Source organism: Hakea prostrata, chromosome 2 (assembly GCF_041222555.1).
Source record: "Hakea prostrata isolate BN-2017 chromosome 2, UWA_Hpros_2, whole genome shotgun sequence".
In the NCBI taxonomy this organism is placed as follows: Eukaryota; Viridiplantae; Streptophyta; class Magnoliopsida; order Proteales; family Proteaceae; genus Hakea; species Hakea prostrata.
The window spans coordinates 122,199-148,054 of record NC_142601.1 but is presented as its reverse complement, the minus strand read 5'-3'; the positions used below and the strand labels follow the sequence as shown (position 1 = coordinate 148,054).

The following is a 25,856-nucleotide window of genomic DNA, read 5'->3' as shown; positions in this document are numbered from 1 at the left end:
CACTTGAAATTGCATTTAGTCAGCCTACACATAAGAAATACTCAAAAAAAAAAATCTCATGAATTAGAAAGAAGCTTAGATAATATTAAATAATTTAAAAATAAACAATAAAAGTAGGAAGAATGTGCAATTTGCAAGACAAAAAGTCCTAATCTCATCAAATTATATAGTTAACATATGGTGAATGAAATATTAATGCAACCTCACGGTCCCCACCTACCATAAATTCCAAATTGTGAATCATTAAAGATAATAAAACAAAAAAGACGACTAACAAAGATAACTCATAACCAACATCCAATATGTGCAAAACTACACATAAGATTACTCCTAGCTATAGACCAATTGACCAATAATCATTTAATAGTACACACAGAGCGACGTGTATTTGCATGTACATTTTCTAACTAGTGTAGAAAAAAGACTCTGAAAATGACGAAAATGAATTTAATCGTTTCTTTTATGTAGGGACATACATTTGCATATATTCTGAGGCAAATGGTTTCTTGATAGGTAGAGCAGTCTACATCATTATAACAACATCCAACTAAAAGACATGCATTAATATTTCATGGGTCAATTGGTCTTTCTTCTACATTATTGTTGTTGGCATGGCTCAAAGGTATTTTCCTTTGATTGTACAGTTGAGGAATCGATGGGAGCTTATTGTGAATCGTGGTACAATTCGGGTGCCAGTATGGAGTACTATAACGGCCCTGATCAACAATGATAAGAGACCATTAACTTGCCGTTGGGATTAAAAGTTAGACATCAATCCGAAGATGCCAGTGTATAAACGTTTGGAGAAGAAATCGAAATATTGGAAAAATTAGACCTTGTTTTTTATTTATTCATTTACATTTTATTTTTCTTTTGAGGATTATCATTTTTAATAGATCTAACTTCGCTTCTGCTTATGGTTTTGAGGGCCTTCTAAGATCCTCTTATTATTTTATTACATTTTACCTTCTAATATTGGACACCTGATGTATTCTTGTTCATGATTATGTTATTAAGTGGAATGGTGTGTGATGTGACATGAAACCGAATCTTGTGACCATGAATTCCTCCCTAGGGTATTCGAGTGGATGGATACCAGCTAGGTGGATGTGACTCTAGAAGTCAAGACTAAGATCCTTCATTCATGGTGTAACTTTGGTCTTACATTACACAATGGTAGCCTTCGGATTGTATTATGCTAAAGTAATTTCCATTTCCATCTCATGCTCTTATTGTTGTACCACTGGAACCTATGCTTGTTCAAATTGTTAGTCATAGACTAGCCAATATTTTCTCCATCTTTGTAGATGGAGCATGGAATAATGATATTGGACAGGATGGAAGAAGATGTATTATTTAGGATTCTATTTCTCAGTTTGTTGCAACCAAAGGGACTACTAATGCAGATTTTTTTGTTGTATCAATGGAGAGTGAAGCCAGCAAGGATGGTCCTTGTTTGGCTCTCAGACTCAACATTATCGACTGCATAGTCTTGTTCGATTGGTCATAGTTTCTCTTAACTTTGGTCCAGCCTCTCAAGATTGGACAACCTTCTAATTCAATCACAGATTTTTTTTAGCCAAAAGGATATCTTAGATTCAAGCCAAGTAAAACTTGGTGGGTTAAGCCACCAATCTTTTTAATAAATTTTTGAACATGAGTCCTCTCCGATTCCATTGGAAATACAGTACTATCCCCCCCCCCCCTCCTACTTCACACCATTCCTTAGTCATACACTCATGATGTTGCAGCAACTAGAGAGAGTTTAATTTAAACCCAAATTTTAGGCTTGTGTTAATTGTAAAGCAAGAAAAAGAAGAAATGGCAAGGAAACATATGTGCAAGAAAAAGGAGTAGACTTTAGTCACAAGGATTTAGGAGAGAGGAAAGTTCATTTTGATCTAAGTTTTAATCAAAGCCATTAGATATTTGTATAGCCACATATCAAAATCTCAAGAGGGAATTTCATGGAATTATAGGAAAACCAGTTACAAATAAATAAATAAAATCCAATAATGTCAAAATAGAGAAATTTCTCTTATTCTTTTGCTTGTTTCATAAAAAATGAAGAGCTATCAAAAGTTCTTCTTTTATTTATTACATACTCATTGGCTTGATGAATCACTTGCTACAAGCATAGTTACCATTATTGTTCGTCATGTCTCTCCTCATAGCGTCGTGGACATTGTTGTTATTGATGCGGATCTATTTCTTGTTGTTAGTGACATCTCTTGCACTGTTGATATTCTTTATGAGGATCACACTGGAATCTTCTATCTTCATTATTTGTCTGCTTTCTTTAAAACACTCTTCACAACGTCTTTGGCATTGTTGTTGTTGCATTGGATCTCTCTTTTGCTGCTGGCACTGCCTCGTGCATTGTTGATACTGTCTACGAGGATCGTGCTGGTTAACTTCATATTCATTCCAATTTCTTTCCTCACATTGTCTCATGCATTGTCGTTGTTGTTTTGGGTCTCTTTCTTGCTGCTGGCAATGCCTCAAACATTGGTGGTGTTGACGTCGAGGATCACGTTGGTTATCTATTTCATTCTGACCCCACTCCTTAATGCTTTCCCCACAATGTCTCGTACACTGTTGATGTTGGCATGGCTCTCTCTGCTGTTGTTGGCAATGCCTTGCACATTGTTGGCGTTTGTCTTTGAGGATCATGTTGGTTATTTTCATCCAAATCCCAACTCCCCTCCTCTAATCTCTCCTCACACTGTCTCTTGCACTGTTGTTGCTGGCGTGGGTCTCCCTCCTGTTGTTGGCAATGCCTTCTGCATTGTTGATGTTGTCTTGGAGGATCACTTTGGTTGTCTTCATCCATATCCCAACTCCCCTCCTCTAATCTCTCCTCACACTGTCTCTTGCACTGTTGTTGCTGGCGTGGGTCACCCTCCTGTTGTTGGCAATGCCTTCTACATTGTTGATGTTGTCTTGGAGGATCGCTTTGGTTGTCTTCATCCATATCCCGACCCCCCTCCTCAGATCTCTCCTCACAATGTCTCATGCACTGTTGTTGCTGGCGTGGGTCTCTCTCCTGTTGTTGGCAACGCCTTCCGCATTGTTGGTGTTGTCTTTGAGGATCACGTTGGTTGTTTTCATCCATATCCCGACCCCCCTCCTTAGATCTCTCCTCACAGCGTCTCCTGCACTGTTGTTGCTGGCGTGAGTCTCTCTCTTGCTGTTGGCAATGCCTTTCGCATTGCTGGTGTTGTCTTTGAGGATCGTGTTGGTTGTCTTCATTCATATCTCGACCCTCCTCCTCAAATCTGTCCTCACAACTTCTCCTGCACTGTTGCTGCTGATGTGAATCACCCTTTTGTTGTTGGCAACGCCTTTGGCATTGTTGATATTCTCTTCGTGGATTGCTTTCATTGTCTTCATCCTCATACCAGCCCCATTGCTCAAATCTCTCCTCACAGTGACTTTGACATTGTTGTTGCTGTCGTGGATCCCGCTCTTGTTGTTGACAGTGCCGCTTACATTGTCTTTGTGGATCACGCTGGTTGTCAAGTTCTACATTGTGCTTACTCTCTTCACAACGGTGTTGGCAACGTTGTTGCTGACTAGGGTCTCGCCCTTCTTGTTGGCAACGACGTTGGCATTCTTGATGTTCTCTCCTTGGAGGGTCAAGCCTAATTTCACCTTCAGCAAAAGCCAATACAAAAGAAAAAAGGAAGAGAGAAAGTAGTAAGAGAAGGGAACGTAACTTTGTTGCTTTAATCACCATGTTCATAATGAAGTAGACTCGCTTGGTGAAGAGAAGGTGAAGAGAAATGGTGAAGGTGTGGCTCTATTTATAATAACAAATAATGTTCTTGGCTTGTGAACATTTGGTAGCTTTATCTTGCACGTAAATAGCAGTGTGGAAATTTGTGTGTGCACTAACTCTCCTCATCTTGAAGAACCTGTCATATGGCATTAGCTACGGAATAGGATTTCCAAGAAACCAAAGCACCAAGTGATGATCGTTAGGACAATGAGGAACCACGTGGAAATCCAAATTAATTACCAATAGGTAGTATTCTTTCCTTCCTATTTAGAAGATAATTGACCAAGGAGATGGCGACTCTAAGGATCATGTCAAATGATATTGAAAAGGCCTTCGATTGCCAAATGTCCTATACATTAATGGAAAGAAAACTCCTTCGGTTTTTCTTTTTTTAAAAATTTTTTATATTGCATGGAGAGGAATTTTCCAATGTTGAATTATTGTCAAGTGTGCAATCTTCCTTTTTTAGTAATGGTCATAAATAGTTAAGTTCTATGCATGTTAGCTAATTTACTGAACAATAATATCTTGCTCTGAGATTAGCCATTTGTCAATACTCCAAGTTTCAATTATATATTATCTATTATGGATAATTACTATTGCTCCCCTATATTATAGTTCAATTACTACTTTATCCCCTAAACTTTTTGGTATTACAAGTTCAATCTTAGATTTTACCTGTAATTACTATTTTCCCCTACCGTTAAACTCCATTAGTTAAGTGATGACGTGACATTTTTATTTATTTGAAAAATCCCAAAATAACCCTAAAATTTTATTCTACTTATTTATATTTTGTATTAAATCATATTATTTCCTTACTAATTAGGAAAAAATTATCTTTAATTTGGTAGCTCCTTAGTTTTTTTAACTTTTTATATTTACTTTTCAATTTGGTGTTATTTTTTAGATTTTGTTATTCACTTTCTAATTTGACATTATCAATTTTTAGAAGTTTCCACTTTCATTAGGTTTTCATTTATTTACTATCTAATTTGGCATTATCAACTTTAAGGAGTTCTTTTTCTTGGCAAGAAAGCAAGACAATTTAAATAGGTTTTTTTTTTAATTCAAAATAATAAGAATACAACTGTAACAATGGTACTTGATATGGTTTTTTTTAATGAAGATAGTATTGTGTTTTGACTACTTAATTTTAGAAGGACAAAATAGACATTAAACATTACAAGTGTAACAATCTCTTAACAGTGTTAGAATTGAGGGGGTAATAGTAATTTCATAAGGAGTATGGTCTTTTTAGTAATTAAGCTATTGTGAAATCCTCCGGATTTCTACCCCTTTAACCTATGGTTTCAAGACTTATAACGGGGTGGCTTTTTAGTAAGCTAGAAACCTCCGAGTCCTTAACCTATGATTTCAAGACTTAGAACCCAGGCCTCGAGTCAACGACAACTGTGAGCCATTCAAGTCAAGCTCGAAGGATTGAAAATGAAACAAATGTTGGTGGACGACCCTTGTGATGACTCAACAACTCTCCTAGAATTTAAGTGAAGAGAGAAGATTAATCACGATGGTGTAAAAATAGTGATTTTAGAACGTCCATAGATCGACGATGAAGAGTCCGATTGTCAAGATTAAGGTATCCAGATGAAGATAGTCGAAAGACCTTTCCATCAAGCCAAAAATCACCTAAATCGGAATTCGAATGGGGTCCAAACATGGACCGGTCAGTTGGGCCGGTTGGGTGAACCAATCCCCCTCACCCAGTTTTCATTTACGGGGCAGAATCTGGATTTTAGGTTTTTAAACCCTATTTTAGGTTGTAACTCACCCCAAAATGCATTTCTTGAGGCTAGAACGAGGCGGAGGCTTTGGGAAGAGGAGAAACCAAGGACAAAAGTAGATTCCATCCAATCAAAGGTGCTTTGCAACTAGGATCATTACGGGAACGTTAAAGAAATGTGAGAATTCCTAAACCCTTCTCTTTAAACATAGTTTGTGAGGTTTCTCTTCTCTTCTTTTGTGAGATCTTGAAAATGAAGAGTATTAGGTATCTTGAATACTTTTGTTTTCTTGTAGTAATGTTTCATTTCTAATATAAGAGTAATGGTGCATACCCTTGAGAAAGATTTTGCATTTTGACTTTCCGAGTTGCCAAAGGCGATTTAGGAAAGCCAATTTTGGGCTTTTTCATCTAAATTAAATTGGATCAAATTGAAGGTACCCGTAGGATCCTTTTACTGCCAATTAGATTTTCCCAAAGTTTCATTTTGATTATACTTCAAATCAATGGCGAATTAGAGACCATTCACTAATGAGGTTGAGAACTTACCTTTTTAAACTAGTGGTCAGGATTCTGTTTTTGTAGCAAGATTTGGGGATATTCTTATGAAACCCAAATTGACTCTAATTTTTTATTATTAATTCTTTTGCATGAATAAGTTTATGTATCTTTAGTCACCAAACTGTGGGAGTGAATTTTGAAACTTTTGAGAAATGATCAAAGTGAAAGATGAGAAATATACTTAACCTTATATTACATGTATAATAATATTAGTTAAATTTTATTATTGATATATTGACTTGCTTTAGAATTATTTTGTTGATTATGTCTTCTATTTTTCAATATCCTTTGAATGGTGATATGAGAATGTATGAGATGGATGGGATTGAATGGATTGAGTTTTTCTATTATTTTTAAATCTTAAATTATTGATATTAAAATATATGGATGATGTTGAATTAAATTACTCATTTTATTTTATGTTGCTTACTAGGGATGTGGGTTCACCCATTGCCCTAGTGACCTTATATGATTACCTAAATTGTGATTAGGGAATGGGGAATGCCTTTTTAGCGTTTCTGTCACTGGACACCAGTGGATGTGGTATAAGACACATTCATATGATGTCCTTGACGTTTTCCCTAATTATTGGTTGATATACCTAGAGCATGTATAGAAATGTTTGGCTAAGTGATCTCATGAGTACTACTACCTTTTCGGCAGGGGTATTGAAGCATGTTAACCCGTGATGTTAGTTGCTGGGTCCTGAGTGTCAAGTAGGCCCACTATCATCATAAAGAGGTAGGATTGCATATAATAAATAAATGCTCATGGGCGCTCAAAATCGGTAACCAACCCGTGAGAGGACATGGAGAGCATCATATCCATTATATATGGATGACCACTGGATTAAGGAATGGGGTCCAACAGATGCCTCCCAGTATAAAAAGAAGACTCTAAAAATGACGAAAATGAATTTAATCGTTTCTTTTATATATGGACATACGTTTGCATATATTCTAAGGCAAAAGGTTTCTTGATAGGTAGAGCAGCCTCCATCATAATAACAACATCCAACAGAAAGACATGCATTATTTCATAGGTCAGTTGGTCTTTCTTCCATGTTTGTTTATTGTTGCTCTTTCTTTTTCTCTTTTTCCCCTGTTTTGTTGAACATCAATATCTTTCTGGCTGTCAATGATAACTTTGAATAGGTTCTTTAAAAGACCTGTCCCTTTCCATCCAAACTCCTAAATCCATTGGGATTATAGGGACCAATAAGCAACAATCTAAACTACAGTCAAGGACTCCAATTTGCCATTAATAGATTATTTGGCCAATCTTGCTAGAAGATGATTAAGATGGTTTATAAGTACGTATAGATATTCACTTAGACACTAATTTGGTACTAATACGGAATAGATAAAATTGAATACACTGAAGAAAGTTAATCTTTTCAACCAAAAATATGGTCTTCAAAAGATCTAAAATCAAAATTGTGATTACATGATCTAAGACTTTGACATAAAGGACGACATAGGTACATAACATATAAAGAATTAAGAAATTACTTTCAGCAGAGAAAGTGAACTAGGAAATGATAAACTTCACAAATCAAGAAAATTTGGGAAAAGAGAAGAAAAACACAAAGTACAAGAGCCTCAATGAATTATGCTATTTATCAGTGTCGACTCGAAGTCTCGAAGTAACAGGTACTATGTTCATAGCCTTATCCCTGCTTAGGAATGGTGGTTGTTTTCTGACTTGAACCTGCAAAAACTAGGCTGCAATTGGAGCAACCTTACCATTGCCAAAGGAATTCAAATTTTTTACCAAAAACATGAGTAACTCATTTGGAGCCTTGCCTGAAGGGATATGCTCCCTCAAGTGATAAATGCTGATCTCATTTGTTTGTAGCCACCGATCGTCCTTGAAATTAAATTTTACAATGCGTTAATCCAAGTCTACTCAGGCTGATGGAGAGCTGATATAATACATGATGACATTGCTTTTCTTCATTTCCATCAACCCATGCTGTCGACTATTTGCTTTGCTGCTGAATATGTACCAATAAATGAACATGTAACTCCAACCATGATAATAAAAATGCAGATTGCGATCTGAAAAAAGGGGTTAAGAAGTAATGAGAAGTGTATTCATGCAGGAGCTTTCAGTTAATGTTTAGTTAACATATATATATAGGTGAGCAATTAGAGTTTAGTTTTGAGTTTGAACCTCTGCAAAAAGTTATTGGGAATAATCTCACATAGGACGATACCTTAGGCATGTTTAACATGGTATTAGAACCTTATGTGTCTTTCAACATAAACCAAACTCAACATATGGGATGTCCTCATAGAATAGTTGAACCTCCACTTAAAGCAATTGGGTTGGACTCAATTTAATACATGAGGATACCTAAGGTCTCAAATTTAACTGATGTAGCATTGTTCCCAATAGATTTTATACTAACAAGCAGTTGTAAACTTGCTGCATTAGCTTTTCTTTTGAAGCTTCTGTTGATTAAATTTATTCATTTTACCTGCAGCCAACATAACCTCCTGCGAAGGATGCTGATATAACACGCGCAGGGTAAGATTAGAGCCTGTCATTGTGCATTCAGCTTCGTTAAATTTCTCAGTATATACATTTGGAGTAGCAAGCACAGAAAGGGTTTCTGTGACAAGAAACTTACTATAAACATTGTCAGGAAAGAGCCAATTAAGGCCATTACAAAACCTGCATTAAAATAAACAAAACACCATAATCAATGTTCCACTTTCTATTATTTCTCCTATTATATATAATTCAAAATGAATTTATTAAAATTAACTTGACTTAATGAGAGTAAAATTTCATCATTTCATGTGTACTTGAAAAATGTCTAAATTAGAACAGTTATTGAGAATGATGTAATTACTTAGTTTTGGAAAAACTTAAGGGCAAGGGAAACAAAATCTCACCAAAGAAAGGAACCATTAGTGCCACAGTCAATGTTGAGGCAACTAGGACTATTCGGATGAACATTGAAGCATAATAAGATCCTAGAAGATATGGAGGGAGAAGTTCCTCTATACTCAGTGCAACTGGTGTCATCGTCAAGGCATACTTTGTAAGAGGACTCACAACCTAAAACATGAGAAAGATAAATTCCACTCATCAAGTCAAAACTTCAATATAACTTGCATCATTCTCAGAAATAATAGTCAATAGAGATATCAGCCTTCTCTTCAATCATACCGTTGTCCAAAGAGCAATTTTGGAGGCTACAAATTCCTGAGGCATATTCAGAGTGAATTGTGATTGGATTGAGTCACCAAACATCATGAAGCCACATACAGCAACCCCAGTATAAAGGAAAGAACAAATTGAAAAACTGCACTACAAGAAAGAAACATCATTAGGTCATTGGAAGAAATCAACTGCTATAACAAAAGGAAGAATCTTATTCAATGAAAATCTCCTCGAAATGGAAAAACAAAGATGGCTTGAACTATGAATTTTATTCTTGCTTACCAGACCACTAGAACTGTTGAGAATTCTGAAGGATTCTCCATGGAAGAGTACAAATTTGGGAAAACAGAATGCCCTGCATAACAGAAACCATATATACCTAGTGAAACAGGAACATTTGCAAGGTCCAAAGCAGTCCCACCACGATGAAACCCAACTTGGTCTACCACCCCCACCCATAACAAGCAAAGCACCACCAGTAGGGATGCCATTACTCCACCCCCTGAAACCAAAACATAGCAAAGATCAAAAGATCTCAGCCAAATGTGTAGCCAGTAATCATAGAAAGAGATGCTAAGAAGGCGGTTAAATATCTAGAGAACCTGAAAGGTATGAGAGCAAACTAAGGTTTCTCAGCAACATTGTTGGCAGAAGAATGATGGTCATTAATAAGGTGAAGAAGATATGAGAACCCAAATACACCCCTCCAAAATCCATATGGGCATTTGGAAACAATGTAGACAAGTTATCACCCATGAGAGTTATGAATTCCACACAACAGGCCTGCAGAGAAAAAAAGAGAAGTACATTGGTCTTCACTGTCTATTAAAATAGGGAAATCGAGAGAAACCTCTACTTAAAGGACGAGCATAAGGGATAAAAGGCTGATGGGAAGGATCATCACTCACATATAGCTCAAAGTATAGGACTATCTGCAAATAAACCCAAAATGAAGTGTTAGCCTTCCTACCAATAACTTGAATATGATCTGTATCTTATCTATGCTGCTTTCCAAAACAAAATGCATGAATATGATCTGTTTCTTATGTACTGCTTTCAAAAACAAAATGCTAAAGTATAATCGGATGAAAGGAACAACGATTATTTGATAACAGCTGAATAAATTGGAAATGATCCAACAACAGTTAAGCTAGGGGTCTTTGATGTTTTCTCATACAAGTGAAGTCCCTTCACCTGACAGTTTGAGCTTTTAAAATGGGGTCTAACATGGTATCAGAGCACTAAACCATGCATCCAGAATCTGAACAACTTACAGCTACAAGTAAGCGACCAGGAACGCCAAAAGCAGCTTGACCGATGTCAGGGTATGTTTGCAGTCCAGGTGAGCTCTGAAGACATCGTTTCAATAGAATTCCAGTGTAGCATGAAATGATACTCAAGAAAAAGAGAATGAAGAGGCTCAACCAGCCACCTTCTCTTACTGCAAAAGGTGTTGAGAGAAGTCCCACACCACAAAGAATATTTATTCCTATACAAAAGGAAAGCATAAATCACCAGATTCCTGAAGCAATGAAAGTTAATCTGTTTTCAGAAGAAGAAAATGAGTTTGGTCTCGAGGGTTTTCACCGTTAAGTATAGACTGAGCACAAGAACATTGTGCAGCTGGTGGGGGTAATAATTCGTGAATGGAGGACCTTTGGTAGGATGCATAGGAGGAACGCTTAGGCGTAGGAGTCTGAGGACGAGAGAATTCATCAAGTCTGTCCTTTCTGTCGCTAACTGGAAGAAAAGATTGACCAAGGGAAGCATTGGACTCAAAGGTATGTGGTGTCCTCCTGAAAGCTGAAGGAGACAAGAAGGAGCTGCCCAACCGTGTAAGGCTTGTCCCTGCTGCAAGAATCCCTACAGTAGTAGGGGTCACGCTTGTCAACATGTCCATTGACTGCCTGAAATGCCACAACACACACTTCTGTGAGTCCATGCCATGGAAAGGAATAGGGTAAACTGGGCTAAACATATAACGACTAAGTTTCCCAAGGATCATCCTTGGGGATCCCTGTTTTAATGACTCTCAAAGTTTTTCCAATGAAGGACTGGATCCAAATTCCTGACATCAACCCAATCAACAAATTACAATGCTACAGAGAGAGAGAGAGAGAGAGAGAGAGAGAGAAACAGAGAGAACGTGCCTGTAACTCTGAGGCCAGGGCATATGGTGAGAAACAATGCTGTATTCAGAAGGGTTTCTCTCGGAGGTGTATTCGGATTCAGAGCCTTCTTCGCTATCTCCCACTGTCTCTGCTCTGTTTTCCTCATCGTCTGTCTGGAACTCTATTCCCCTGTCCATTCCAAAGTCATCATCCGCCTTCATCTTCTCTTTCTCTCTCAATGAGGCGACAACGACCTTAAAAACAGGAAGGACTTGAGCAAAAGATGTTAATTAATATCCTCCACCAGACTCACAACCGTGGTTTGGAAAGAACGTAGACCAGAAATGAAGACACAACTCTCTCCAATCAAGAAAAATGAGACAAAACTGAGAAGCTTTTTGTCATTGTTTTTCTTCCTCTCTTCTTCCTCTTCCTTCGACCTTATTCCGGAGAAAAATAAGTACATTCCGTCCCATTTTGCAATTCATGATTCATTAGAGCTACACAGAGATATGACTACTATCAAGGGGTGATAGACACTTGTCAATCAATCTCCCGAGCTTCCAGAGAAATCTCCATCAAAATAGGAAGCTCTCTTCATCTACATCCATATATCTATCCAAACGGGAAAAGAATTGTATCTCGTTTACCCTTCTTCGTCTGTTAAATTGCTTTTAGTCGGATAAAAAGTCAACGGGAGTGGTGAAATTATGAAACAGACGCATGAGAACCAGACGTATTTATGGAACAGTAGATGCACATTCATTCGATCGTACAAATCTAACTCTCTCTTTTTCTCTTTCTTTTTTTCTTTTCTTATCTTCGCATATCCTAGGTATCAATTCCATGAAAAATTTGGAAGAATTCAACGAAGTACATCCAGCAAATGTATAAGAAAATTTGTTCTTATATATAACAAAATTAACAATAATTTGTACTTGGTACATTGAGAAATTTGTTCATCAATTCTCTGGAGATAGATATAATAATTCAGATTTCAGGGACTGGGCAAAGGGAAACAAGGAAGGGAATGTAGTGGTCTACTTGTCAATCTGACCCAACTTCCCGAGGCCATTGCATCGAGCACAAACGATCTGAGTTTGATCTTTTCTTGCTGCATTGGCTCGTAGTGTCACTTGGGATCGCCTCACAAAACCGGCACCATCGCATTCTGGGCACCTGTAGATTTTTCATAATTTTAACGATTTGCAACACAGCAACATGCAACATAAAACAAACAATTCATGGGCTAACGAACTGCCTTAGCTTACACGTCTTTCCGAGAGAATAATATAGGGGAAAGCGGTTCCAAGAAGCGCAACCGCCACAGCTCCAGCTACCAGGTACGCATTTCCATCGGCTGAGACATCTCCTACCGCGCACACCACCGTCGAACTTGAAGAACGCCTTTGTTTCTCAGTGTCTCTTCCCATTCTTCCGATGCTCTTTCCCTTCTTGTGTGTTAAAACAGCAGCTTTCGGTAGCGCCACAAATCCGCGCTGCCAGTTCCCATCTAAAAACACCTTCTTCGGCCGCTGCAACGAAGCTTGAGAAGAAATTGCCTGCAATGGTAAATGAAGGACAGTCGATGCCATTCCTTTTCTTTCACTGTGTTAACCTGAGAGATAGATTTCCTTTCCTTGTTCGACGAGAACAGACAAATCAACAACACCCAAACTGGAAGGATAAGGCTGTGTTTGTTTGCAAAGGTGGGGTGGGAAAAAAGGGGTGGGAAAAAAAAACATGTGGGTCCCATGTGGAGGGTTTTGTGGAAAGTGATCGGTGGGTCCCACTTTTACTTTCCACAAAATCCCCCAAATATGTGGGGGGGAGCAGGCTTGAACAGGACCTTGTTTCCCTTTCCCCCCCCGCCCAAACACTCCATTTTAGGATTTAAAGGAAAAGTGATATTTTCAGCCTTTTTCCCCCTTTATTCCCAACAACGCGCCTGGGACCGGTGGATGGATAAGGTGGCCAAAGAGGGCCCCACCCATTGAATTAAATCTCTATCCAACTGTAGACATGGCTTAAAGTGTCACACCATATATGATATTAGTTTTTCTTTCAATGTGTATGTATATTGGATACAACTAATACGAGATACAATACTCAATTGATTGATAAGGTACATGATACCAATATTATGTGTATATATATGTGTGTGTATTCGTGTGTGCGAGAGGTGCTTCTAAAGTACTATATATAAGAGAAATAACAATGTGCAACTGAGCCAATTCCTTGACCGTGATCATTATACTCTGTTGCCTGATTAGTTTTACTAAGAGTTCTACCTTTGAGCACTACAAGGGGTACCTTTGAGCACTACAAGGGGTGGACCAAGATGGATTTTCTTTTCTAAATATATGACGGAAAGATATGAGAGTAATGCAATTACTTACCGTCTGCAAGTAAAGCATCTACAATGGTAGATCTCATTCTTGATATAGTTATTGCCCTCCTTATGACATTTGTTAAGAAAAGAAAACCTTATCAAATCCTTGAAGGGTTGGCTTATTGGCAAAGACTTATATCTCATACTATAAAATTAAGAGTTTGAATCTCCATACGAATTATCTCCTTTTCTATATAAAACTACCCCCTTGACCATAAGTCGAATAACACGGAAATTAGCCCAAAACCTCAATTCGACCCCAAGAACATGTTTTCTTAGTCCACAAGGCTCTTGCCCCTCGAGAAGACTTTTATATATGTAAGCTTCATGCACTTATTTATAAGGTAAATGTCTACCCAGTAAAGTAAACAGAGAATTTTAAACAAAAATGTCATTTTTGTTAGTGCAAAGGCTTTGCCATTGTTTTGTCTATGATAAAGAAAAAGTTTCTATTGCTTAAAACCAGTTACATAAACAATCTAGATCATTACTAGTGTTGCATCTTCTTGTACTACTACTCCTGCTGGAGTCGGCCCTACTTGCCATATTAATAGTAAGTGTTCATGAGTGTTGGGGATTGGTTTTTAAAATTACAAATGCAGGCTTCAGGCGAATCTGTCCATGAATATCACGTATGGTTATAGACAATGTTGTTGCATTTGCGTGACATCTGTTTCCATGACTGTTAGGTCTGTGGGATTTAAATTAAGGTACGTCTCCCATCCATCTCGTGACTCTGCTTATGAGAAGTGTGGGGTTGGGCTTTTGTTTGTTCAAAAACATGGTGTTCCTCGGCATAGCAAGTGTTCATCAAAATAATGAAAAACCATTGGGCTGTTGTTTCTGTCAAAGTTGAGGGTTTGTCACAGAAGTGAGTTGCACGGGTGCATGAGAGATGTCTGTGGAAGATGACTTGTTATTAACCCTAGCAGTCCTGCCACTTATATCCTCTTGGTCCACCCTAGACGAGTGCCGTCCGTGCCCGGCTCCCGGGTGACGCCGCTGAAAATGATGGGCACTGCCCCCCGTAGGCGCCAATATAATTCGTAGGGTACTTCGTTTCCCTGTCGGCTTCTTGCGGTGGGGCTTTTTTCCCCTGCCCTCTAGTAGAGAACTCGAAACTAGTGGGAAATTAGTGGAAAGTAGAGACACCCACTTATCCACCGTGGTTCAGAGATAAGGTGCACAAAATGGAATCATAATTTAGAAGGTTTGGAGAGGTAGGGGATAGTGGTTTAGAACCTTACAACCCGCAAAAGACAATGTTGATCAAGTTCTCCAAGTTGCAAACCGTTTTATATTTTCCACAGTATGAAATTGAGATTCTTTGTTTTCGCCCTTCCTTGCAGGAGAGTTCTACCCAGGTAAATGAATTCCTCTTTCATTGTTGAAGACCTTTGTTAGGGTTGTTGAGCTACATATTGTGCGCAAAAGGGTCAAAGTCAATTTGACTCGTGTAGCAGTCTACAGATCCAGGGCTAAGGTTCCGATTTACCTGCCTGTGGTCGACAGAGACGATGGTTAGCATGGCTCCTAGCGGATACAGGGATCCTCCCAGAAGCCTGATCAAAACACGGTCAGGCCACGAGTCAGAATTTGGGAGATAACTACAACTGAAGAAGATGGAGAACTCATGTTTGCAGGACTAAAAATGAAAATTTGCAATTCAGAGATTTATAATACACCCACCATTGATCTGATTTTGGGTTAGAAGTCCTGCAAATGATCGTGGATGTTAATTGATGTGAATCGCTTTCACAGAACACAATGGGCGAAGTATAGGTTACAAGATCTGACATCGCAACACTCTGTCCCACGGTAGTTTAAAAGAGCAGAAAGGATTTCCATCTGAATTTGGGCGGTGCCTTTATTCATTGTTCTTGTGTGGTAGTCTTAGACTCTTAGTCAACTGGAAGAATTCTGGAAAGACAGGTTGGCCATTATTAAGTGTTACTAAATCATTACACTGAGAAATCATTTTTCAATTCCTCTATTCAGTTCTCTCTGTGATTGTAAGTTGTAACTGTCCAAATGTCTATGGGAGATTTAATTCCCATTACCGAAATCTGGGTTTCTGAAAGCCAATAAGCTTTCCTGTTTCCCTCGACTTCAGGAGTGGAAGGGAAACGGACTTGCAAAGCAAGACCACCGCATGAACATATGCTCCCCCACTTATCTCCATAAAAAGATTCTGAAACAGCGAGACAACAATCATAAACTATCCAAACACAGTTAAGTAGTAGAAATACAATTTACAGGATATTACAAGCTGAAGAACTTATCTGATTACACTGAAGGTGGGGGAAAATAATGAAGCAAAAATTCATACAGAATCCAGTGAAGTAACTAGAGCATAGCATTTGGATGAAATTGAGGCCATCTGTACCTTCTCAGCCTCTTCACACAGTGGCGCATCTAGTCCAGCCCCCTTCTCTCTTTCTTCTTCGAATTAAACTTTGGAGTTGTTTTGCTGTAAACTTTAGGAGACAAAACATCCAACCAGCGAAACCCAACAGCCGCATTACTTCTATGAACAAATTTTCTCAATTTTTTTGATATTCTTCTCTTTTCTTCTCGATCTTTTACAGTGACTAAAAATAGAAAGAAAGAAAAAACATCCGTGCCTTCCTCTGTTCTCATTATTCCCCAAGGGGAAAAGAACTAATCATCCAATCAAATGATCGGTTATAGAACACAGATTGCTACAGAAGAAAACAAAGGGAAACCCATTTCTTGATTGGCCTCCAAGTCTTCCCCAAACTAAACTCAAATCACCATCTAGGAATAGCACTGTTATCTTCCACTGACCAAGCGCTGCTGCTGTTGCTACGCCTTCGAGATGTTCTACTGAAAACCGGCCTAATTCTGCCCGTTGCCGCAGATTCAGATATCGAATGCGAATGAGTAGAAGGAGATCTAAGCCTACCAAAGAAAGAAAAGAAATTTCTGAAAACCCGCCGCAGCCCACCACTTTCCCTTGTTCTGCTTCCCCTGGAAGTCCATGAAATCCTTCTTGGAGCTCCACCAGTATTGAACCCACCATCCATCTCAGTAAAAACAACGGGAAGCTCACGTTCCGCAGCTCGTCTACCACCAGAGAATCTCCCAACTGCAAACCCACCACCAGGTAGCCTCCATATGGTCAAACCCACCGTATCATCGTCAGCCACACCAGGGGATTGCCCGCCGGGGCTTCCATCAGATTCGGTTGAGTTTCTGCCACGCACATCTGAAGGCAATTCATGGCGGCAGACAGGGCAAGAATTCCTAAGAGAAAGCCAAGGAAGAATGCAATCCGAATGATAGATGTGCTTACAAGGCATCTCACGGGCCTCCGAGCCCAGCTCAAACTGTTCCTTACAGACGGCACAGTGCGATTCGGTAACAACATGGCTAGCAACGATCTCGATTGTTGGCATGGACTCCACGGCAGCCTTGGAAGCCGGGGGGTGGTCGGAGCGGCCAACTCCATTAATCTCGATCTGAGTCAACTGATCAAGCAGGCGATCAAAGCCTGAACCCATCAAGAAATCTGACATGCTAGCAGGCAGCGGACGAAGACCTGAACCGGCACCATCATCATAATATAGCTCAAAACTGCCCCCTTCGCCGCCGGCGCCGGCACCACCACCACCACCAACTTCGGTACCACCGCCATCGGCAGGCCCTCTGAGTACAATAACCGGATTGAAAGGCGAGCGATCACCACCATTCCTCCGGCTGCGGCGTAATCCTAAATACCTGTTCTGATCAGAAGCAGATCGATTCCCAAGCATGTACATAGCCGCGGCAGGCAGCCGCCGACGCCGAGACTCGTCTTGTGCCGCCACGGAAGGGTTTTCGACCTCTTCAACAAATCCTCCATCGCAATCGGGGCAGACTATGGTATCTCGACCCCAAACCCTAACGAAACGACTGCATCTGTAGCACCAGTAAGAAGACCCCGCCGAGGCCATGTGTTGAATCTCTCTACGACGCCCAGCAGGGGTTGTGGAACCTCCAAAAAAAAACCAACCTTTCGATGAGAAAGATACCAACGAATCCCTAATCTTGCACCAAAAAACTCACCGGAAGCTTGAAATCAAAGATCTCGTGTTCGAGAAGAAAGAAAACCCTAGATTTCCAAATTAAGCGATCTAATATACAACTCCTCAAATTGAATCCAATTTCTTCAAGACAATGAAATGGATCGTTCAGATTTCCAAAGAAAAACCCTAATTAAGCACTAGATCTACAGATCCAGAAGTAAAGACTAATGAGAGGAGGAAAGCATGGTGAGACGAACACAGAGAGGGAAAGGGAAAAGGAAAGAGAAAGAGAGAGAGAGAGAGAGGTCCGCGTCCGCGTCCGGCGTTGAGAAGAAAAGAACCCACAAGAGAGGGAAAGCGTTTTTAAGGGATTCCAAACGGCGAAAGCGCGTGCATTTGTTAGCGTGATAAAAACGCTTGGTATTCGAAGAGACGAAGAAGATGGTAATAAACTAACGGCAGCAACACGTGTTTAACTCTGGTCGGGTGAGAAATTGACGACGTCAGTTAAAGGGCGTTTGATAGTGTTGCGTGGACGTTGGAGCGGTCAGATTATTCTGTTTCACCACACCACCCAGAACTCCAGAAGAGAAGATGCGAGGAAGACTCGACTCGACTCGACTGCTGAGCCAAAGCCGCATCATATTTATACCGCTGGCAATCCGCACGCGAAGGTGGACTTGACGAGAAAAAGCATATAACGACAAAATCAAATGTCACAACTAAAAGTTATGTTCTCTCACTTCTCTGTATATCGCCGAGTACCACAAATAATCGCCGAGTTCGAAATAATTGCCGGTTTGTTCCGGATGAACCGGTATTTCGACCATATTGGTTCAGACAAAAATCCACATGACAGAGACGGCTCCACTGTCGTTTCGTCTGTAGTTTTTTCTTCTTTCTTTGTCGGCATTTTATCTTTTAGACATAGAGGGAAATGTAAGAAGAAAAAAAATGTTTTTTGTATGTATTGGATAGATTATAGAAGGCTTTATTCTTGAAAAAGAAAAAAGGGTAACAGATTATAGAAGGCATTCTGTTCTTTTTTATGGAAATTTGTGATAATTTATAAGCATTTGCGATTACTAGGTTGGTGAGAATACTTGAGGGACCAAATACTCCTTCCTTAACATTATGATGATGATCTAGATGACCACTCTCGTTTGTACAGAGATAAAATCCCTAACCAATGTCGAGTACATTTTTCACACAGCAACACTAGAGGTGGAGAGATCCTGGCAATTCCACCGCCTCTGTTTCTCTACTTCCTCTTCTTCTTCTCTCTCCTTCCTCTTCTTAAGTTTTTTCTATTCTCTCTCTCTCTCTCTTAGCATTCCTTCTTCTTCTTCTCCACTATGTTCTTTCTCTCTCTCTCTCTACTTTTTCCATTCTTTACCCGTCCTCTCCTCAGCATTTTTTTCTTTTCCCTCTTTTTCTTTTTTGATGCCACAATATTTGGATGTTTCTCCTATGGATTGGAGTTTCTTGATGAGCAGGAAAGTTCGGCCATTGCACGTTACTAGCCTCCAGATGCTATCGGTCACCACCATAGTCTCTGCATCTTCCAGACCAAAGATTTGGAGTAGGGAAAGTCCCCACTAGAAGTCCAACAATAACGCTCCTCAGCACTTCCATCCTCCAACTCGTTCCAATAGATTTTCACGTTGTAGCTTCTTCGCCTTTGTGGCGTGCTTCTTCTCCACCCTCGTAGCATGTTTTCACCAATTTGGGCACTTGTGATGCAAGATGCGTTTTACGTATTTTTTGGGATTATTACCTATTGTTGTGTTACCAACATTTGTTCTAAAGTTTTCTTGGGCTTGACTCATACCTTAGCCTAGACAACCCTTTTTAATGCACGTATGACAGATTAGTCAAATTTCTCTCCTTGATTTTTGATGTTTATATTCAATCATTGTGTTTCCATGCATCTATCTTTTTTGTATTTCTTTTCATTTTTATTGTGTTTCTATATCTTTGCTTTTCAATGAATGAAATATTAATTCTTACCAAAAAAAAAAGAGAATAATAGAGGACTTTTATCATAATTATTGAATATTTATTACATGTTTACATTTCATTTCTCTATAATTAAAGAAAATCAACTAGAATTTCCGCCCCAAAAAATTTAACCAAACTAACAAGAAATATATTAAATATTCACTCTCATATTATCATGTTTAGGCAAATAACTTACTAAAAAAAATTGTGTTTCAAGAGAAACATGATGAATTTTGTTTGGGAAGTTGTATTCACAATTTTTTGTTAATATGTTGAGTTCAATCTTGAAAATGAGAAAACTCTTCAATGGGGATAGCCTTCTTGCTCTAGAGTATGACTTAAGAAAGAGTTGAAAGCATTTAGAATACGAGAATTTAATTTGAGCATATTTCTTCATCATTTGACAATGAGATTACATCATAGATAATATTATAACCGAAATTTAAAACAAAGAAAGAGATAAGGTTACATTACAGATCATATTACAACAGAAAATTAAAGTTACATTACAGATAATATTACAACAAAAGTTTAAAACAAGAAAAGAGATAAGGTTACATTACAAATCATATTCCAACAGAAATTTAAAGTTACATTACAGATAATAAATAACAGTACAACAAAAATTTAAAACCACAAAAGAGATAAGGGCAGATCATAGATAACATTGCAATAGAAATTTAAAACTACATTATAGATAGCATTATACAAAACTTTAAAACTAGAAAAGAGTGTGAATAATTATAGGTACTAAAATGATAAGAAAGATATATTGCTATTTGGTAGGAGTGATAAGGTTTGTTAGAAATGGTTCTTCCACCACAAATTTTGTATTTGAATTTGAAGTATTCCGAAAATCTAGTAGAATCTATATATACATTCTCATGTGTTTTTATCTTTATCTCTTTATTAAATAAAACGAAATATGTGGGAATGAATGACAAAATTTACAAAGTTTTTCTTGTTTTCATTTGCAAGAGAAGCAGTCGAGTTGACAACAAATAATCTCAGAATGATAAGATATTTAGGTTACCGGTCCGGTTTGATTTATGAGCCACAAGACAACCGCGTAAATCCTTTTCCTTTTTGGCAAACGACCGCGTAATTAAATCTAGTTTAACCCAATCGTTACTCACGCGAATCTCACACTCGTGAGGAAAAGAAAAAATTATGGTCGGTGATAATGGTCTCCTACTTTTCCTTTTATTAATCCCTTTATTTAAAAAGAAAGTTTTTTTTCTTTTTTCTTTTTTCTTTTTTTTTCTTTTCTTCTTTTCTTCGAGAAAGGAGGTCAATAATGTGATGGCTATTGGCTTCTACACATGAGTTTCCCAACATGGCACATGCAGACTTTTTCTACCTCGTAAAAGTTCATATACCATTTCACTTAATTTTAGAGGCCTGGTGTTTGTAGGAGATGGAAGACTTCTTCTATGTTACGCTATATTTCATGTATTGATGTATTGATGTATTGCTTTGAAATGCAAGATCCACTCCATAAACATATCAATGAATTTTGGTATACCAAATTCTGGCTTAGGCCACCCAACTAAAATGAATTGTTCGACTTGATACATATAGTTTTGATTCAGTTAAAATAATCAACTAGAAACATTTCGACATAAATTTTTTCTTTAGGGCTATCCTCATGATGTTGCCACATAGAAATATTAATATGACGGTAAGGGCGTTCATCAAATATCTGAAATGTTACTTTTTGACAAAAGTAGTGAGGTGATGAAAGACAATTTATTTCCAGCTGCAAGCACCTCAGAGAGTTATGTTTTGCCCAGATATGTTAAGTAGTTAACGCTTATCATGGGAGTGTTAATCCATCCAAATCTTCTTAGGGGTTGTTTCTTACGATTTGTCTAGAGTTTAATGAAGCAACGTTACATCCAAGGTCCACGTATGCCAAGATTGAAAACAAATATGGGGAAAGGTATATTAGGTCCTAAGCTTTCCAGCAAGATTTGGACATTGGCTTCTCCAACAAGATTAGTGTCACAACTAATCCTAGCCTTCCATTTCAAATGAACAGATTTGAAGGTCAAGGTTTGTCTTTCTCAAAAATAACATGGAATTTGTCTATAAGAACAAAAATCAAAAGAAACGAAGGTAAGCCAAGATTAGTCTTACAATAACTCGATCTCTTGCAACAACCCAAGAGACTCAGAACTTTTCCGGCATAAACTCCTCTCAAGGAGGATCTCTGTTATCCAGAATCGGACTTATCCGACTAAGGTGATTTCCCGTCTACAAAGGTGGTCCACTCTCACTATTCTTCTTGTTTGTTGATAACTGGTGCGCGTCATCTTCAAATCAAATCAGGAGTTAGACAGATTTTAAAACAATAAATGTAAACTCGTGGAGATAGAATGGTTATTTAATCAATAAACAAGTATGAAGTATGAACAACAGGCTTCCATAAGAAAACCTTTATTCGTTCTTAGATTCTCGACTCTGTAGTCACGGAGTACCTCATCATGGGTCATGGAAGATGAATTGATGGTTATCTATGGGCATGAGTTTGAAAGCTTGAAACAAAGTAGGGTTTTCGCCTGAACATTGACCAAGTCTTCCAATCTGACGGCCAAGGCTGAGGAGTGGTCAAACCTGAGATGTCAATTAAAGAAATAATAATAATAATATATTATAATAATAAAGACAGATTAATCGACCAAACGTCGTTGGATTGAAATAGTAGTAGTTGTGTTGCTTTCAGTGACGTGCGCCCCATTTCATACAGCTTGCACAACAATAATTTCCTCTTCTAGAAGGTCAAATCTCTCTTCTTTCTTCTTCGCTTTTTTTTTTAAAAGAAAAAATTGACGATGGTTCGAAAGGTTTCCTACTTAGGGTTTTAAACAGCGGATGGACCGGTTCCAATTCAATTTCAGTTTGGACCGGTCGGCAAGACAGTGCGAATCTTTCAAGGCTTTTCACTTTCTCACTTTTTCTAACCAACGCGAATCTTTTCCGACATATTGGCAACTAGATAGTGCTAGAAAGGACCATTTGGGTCACACATTTTCATAATTAATTAATTTTTTATTTTGACAAATATATCATATAAATCAAATTTGATATACATTAAAAGAATTTTAATAGATGTATATATACACAATATAAATTTTATACGAGATAAAGAGGATGTAACTATGCTGAAGTAGATTATTACCGACCCAACCAAGGTTGTAAACATTGCAAAATTTTATAAAAGAGGTAGATGAAGCTTTGCTCCCTTGTGCATCGAAGACAGGTGGTTTTCTTAAAAGCAAAGAAGTGAAATGGTCTCCTCCTCCTATAGGCTGGTATAAATGTAATATAGATGGAGCGACTAACAGGAAAAGGGGTTTTGTGTTAGAACCAAGAGACCGAGGCACAGGGCAGACAGACCAATTACAGAATCAAGAAGAAACAAATATATAAAATATTCTTTATGTCAGAATCACTTACCCGAATGTAGTACGAACTTTCACAGGGTGAGTTGAGGTGTACGAACTGTACTTTTCCTTAAGGTATTTGAACGCCCCCTTTATGCTGCTGGGTTTGACCTTGACGTTCTTACCTCCAAGATACAACAACTCTTAGATCCGAAGGCAGCACTCCAACGGAGTCTACTTGCAAAGGAGATCCGAAGGTAATACACAGCACCGAATGAAGAAAACAAAAGAAGGAATTTCTAACACTAGTTTTTCAAAATTCTGTTTTTCACCAAAAAACGGATTGGCCTCTTGTTCGAGCTTAACTCTATTTACTAACTCGTATGGACACCTTCGGAGGGCTGCATATGTACGTAAGGTCATCTCGCAGAGAGTTGTGATCGTATGATCGGTCGGATCGAGTCACCTCTCTCTACGCAAAACCCAAAGCCGGGTTTTTAGATCCATGACCCGCTTCTAGATCCATGACCCACGACCCACGTCCCCAATTTCCAAGTCCCATCATAGACAACTTAATATTATTTATATAATATTAAGGTGCCCCATGGCTTGGTTAGACTAGGGTCTACGGACCACTACCGCAACCACGCCCGACTTGGTCCAGCTCGTTGCATACGCGTGATCCACACATAGCTCTCTACTAGCATACACCCCACTTAGGAGCTATATACGATTATATAATCATATAATCATTCGCTCCATCCGATGTGGGACTAAACGCATATGGTAATCTAAATCACCTAATATACATCCAGAAGAGTCCTATAGAAACAAGAGTCCTAAAACAAAACTAGGGAGATAGAGTTTTAATGATTTTGAAACTTATCTAAATAGTATATTATATTATATTATTTTTTTAAAACAAAATCCAACATTTTGCCCAAGCTGGTGGGGTCATTCGTGACCCAACTAGAAAGTATATAGCTCTGATTTTGCACAATATTTACAGTCACTCTTAGCACTAGAGGTTGAACTACAAGCCCTTTTATGGGGTCTACAGTTCTCTCAATCGTTGCAGAAAATTCCAATAATTATGGAAACAGATTCATCGGAGGTGGTGCATTTGGTGCATTCTTCCAAGAAGCCTCAAGGTAAGTTTGTAGATTACATAGAAGAGATTAAAAAAATAAAAACTTTTGAAGGATAAAAATGATATTCGCTTAGTTTTGACATACAGAGAAGTGAATTCAGCCATTGACTGGATGGTGAGAGTTCACACTCAGGGAAAAGTGCCTTGCCGACTTGTCTGGATTAGACCTGTAAACGGACAAGATTCTGCTCGGATACACCAGTATCCAAATCTGAATCCAATTAGTAGATCCGCTATCCAAATCCAACAAAAATTTAGAGAACGCATCCAAATTCAACTCCGAAACTTTATCGGATATCCGATAATAATCCGATCTAATAAAATATCCGAATCTGATTATCATCTATTTTTAAATAAAAAATGTTAAATATTTTACTCTATCCGGATAAAAATTTATCCGAATATTATCTGATCCGATAAGCAATTATCTTAATCCAAATCCGATTGCTTAGCGAACGGATACGGATATTTTTCGGTAAGAAAATTTTCGGATACGGATACCCTTAAACGAATACGAATGTGAATTCGGAGGTGGATTTCGGTTATCCATTTACAGGTCTAGTCTGGATCCTCCTTCTAGCTTAGAGAGGATCCTTCAGGTGGATAAGTCTCTCATTATTATGAATTAGTTTTCTTTTTGAGTCCCTTTGACTCCGTTTTTTGCTTGGGTCCTTGACCCCGTTCGTGTACCCAAAAAAAAAAAAAACTATACTGAATTCTGAGCAAAGGCATTAGTCCAAACCTACCAGTTGTTAATATGAAAAAGACTAGAATATCCTTATTTGCAATAGGCTTTTATTAGAGTATAAGTATCTAAATTACAAAATATCCTTACAAAATTGTTATTATATATTTTTATCAAAATTTTTTATTTCAATTGATATTTAGATATTTTTATTGTAAAATATGATATAATTGTTATTCAATCTAAATATCCTTCAAAGGTATTTTCCGAAAATCCGATACAATTTACAATCAATATTTTAATAGAATATCTAAATATCTAAAGTGGAGATGAATTCCTCCATGGATAATGTAAAAGATATATAAAGATTGAAAAGATACCATAAGAAAAAGATATAAAGATATAATAATTATTTATTATTTATGTTGATTAAGATAAAATGCACACATAATTATATTATTTTAAATAATTATAAGAGTGGATGACTAGGTGCTAAAAATATGAATATATCAATTGCATAAAAATTCTATTCAATGTATGATAATTAGAAATATATCCAATTAAACTATACAAGTGCTAAGCATGATCATCTATGGCCTTGAATGAAATCTTCAACAGCTCAATCATCCTAACTTTTAAAGCTCAGATGTTGTTAATGGAAATGAACAGAAAATATTGAGTTATAATTATTATAGTATTGACAATTAAGGAATGAAACTCAATTCTGCAAAATGGTTTGAGATGAAACTAACAATTAAAAAGAAAGATTTCTGCTTGTTCTTTGGAAGTTCACTTCACATCCAAAATAATAATAATAATAATGAAAATCTGAATGTTTAATTA

At 37.9% G+C, this 25,856-nt stretch overlaps 3 protein-coding genes across 3 annotated transcripts; all 3 read right to left on the bottom strand.

Moving 5' to 3' along the window:
• Window positions 1–7,575: 7,575 nt before the first annotated feature.
• Window positions 7,576–12,178, bottom strand: LOC149023124 (amino acid transporter AVT1E-like). The gene is made up of 11 exons (XM_089143659.1): window positions 11,411–12,178; window positions 10,848–11,167; window positions 10,535–10,749; window positions 10,169–10,192; window positions 9,863–10,043; window positions 9,548–9,762; window positions 9,267–9,407; window positions 8,990–9,155; window positions 8,722–8,765; window positions 8,569–8,631; window positions 7,576–8,146 (listed from the first exon to the last, which is right to left on the bottom strand). The coding sequence occupies exons 1-11, from the start codon at window positions 11,590–11,592 to the stop codon at window positions 8,051–8,053; spliced, it is 1,647 nt and encodes a 548-aa protein (XP_088999785.1). The 5' UTR covers window positions 11,593–12,178; the 3' UTR covers window positions 7,576–8,050.
• An 82-nt stretch (window positions 12,179–12,260) lies between these two features.
• On the bottom strand, window positions 12,261–13,053 carry LOC149023123 (uncharacterized). The gene is given in 3 exon segments (XM_089143660.1): window positions 12,261–12,550; window positions 12,643–12,668; window positions 12,670–13,053. Coding segments are annotated over 3 exon segments (462 nt in total). The 5' UTR covers window positions 12,967–13,053; the 3' UTR covers window positions 12,261–12,411.
• Window positions 13,054–15,977: 2,924 nt separating this feature from the next.
• LOC149023122 (E3 ubiquitin-protein ligase RDUF2-like) lies at window positions 15,978–18,397 on the bottom strand. The gene has a single exon (XM_089143658.1). The coding sequence runs from the start codon at window positions 17,717–17,719 to the stop codon at window positions 16,535–16,537; it is 1,185 nt and encodes a 394-aa protein (XP_088999784.1). The 5' UTR covers window positions 17,720–18,397; the 3' UTR covers window positions 15,978–16,534.
• Between the last annotated feature and the right edge of the window lie 7,459 nt (window positions 18,398–25,856).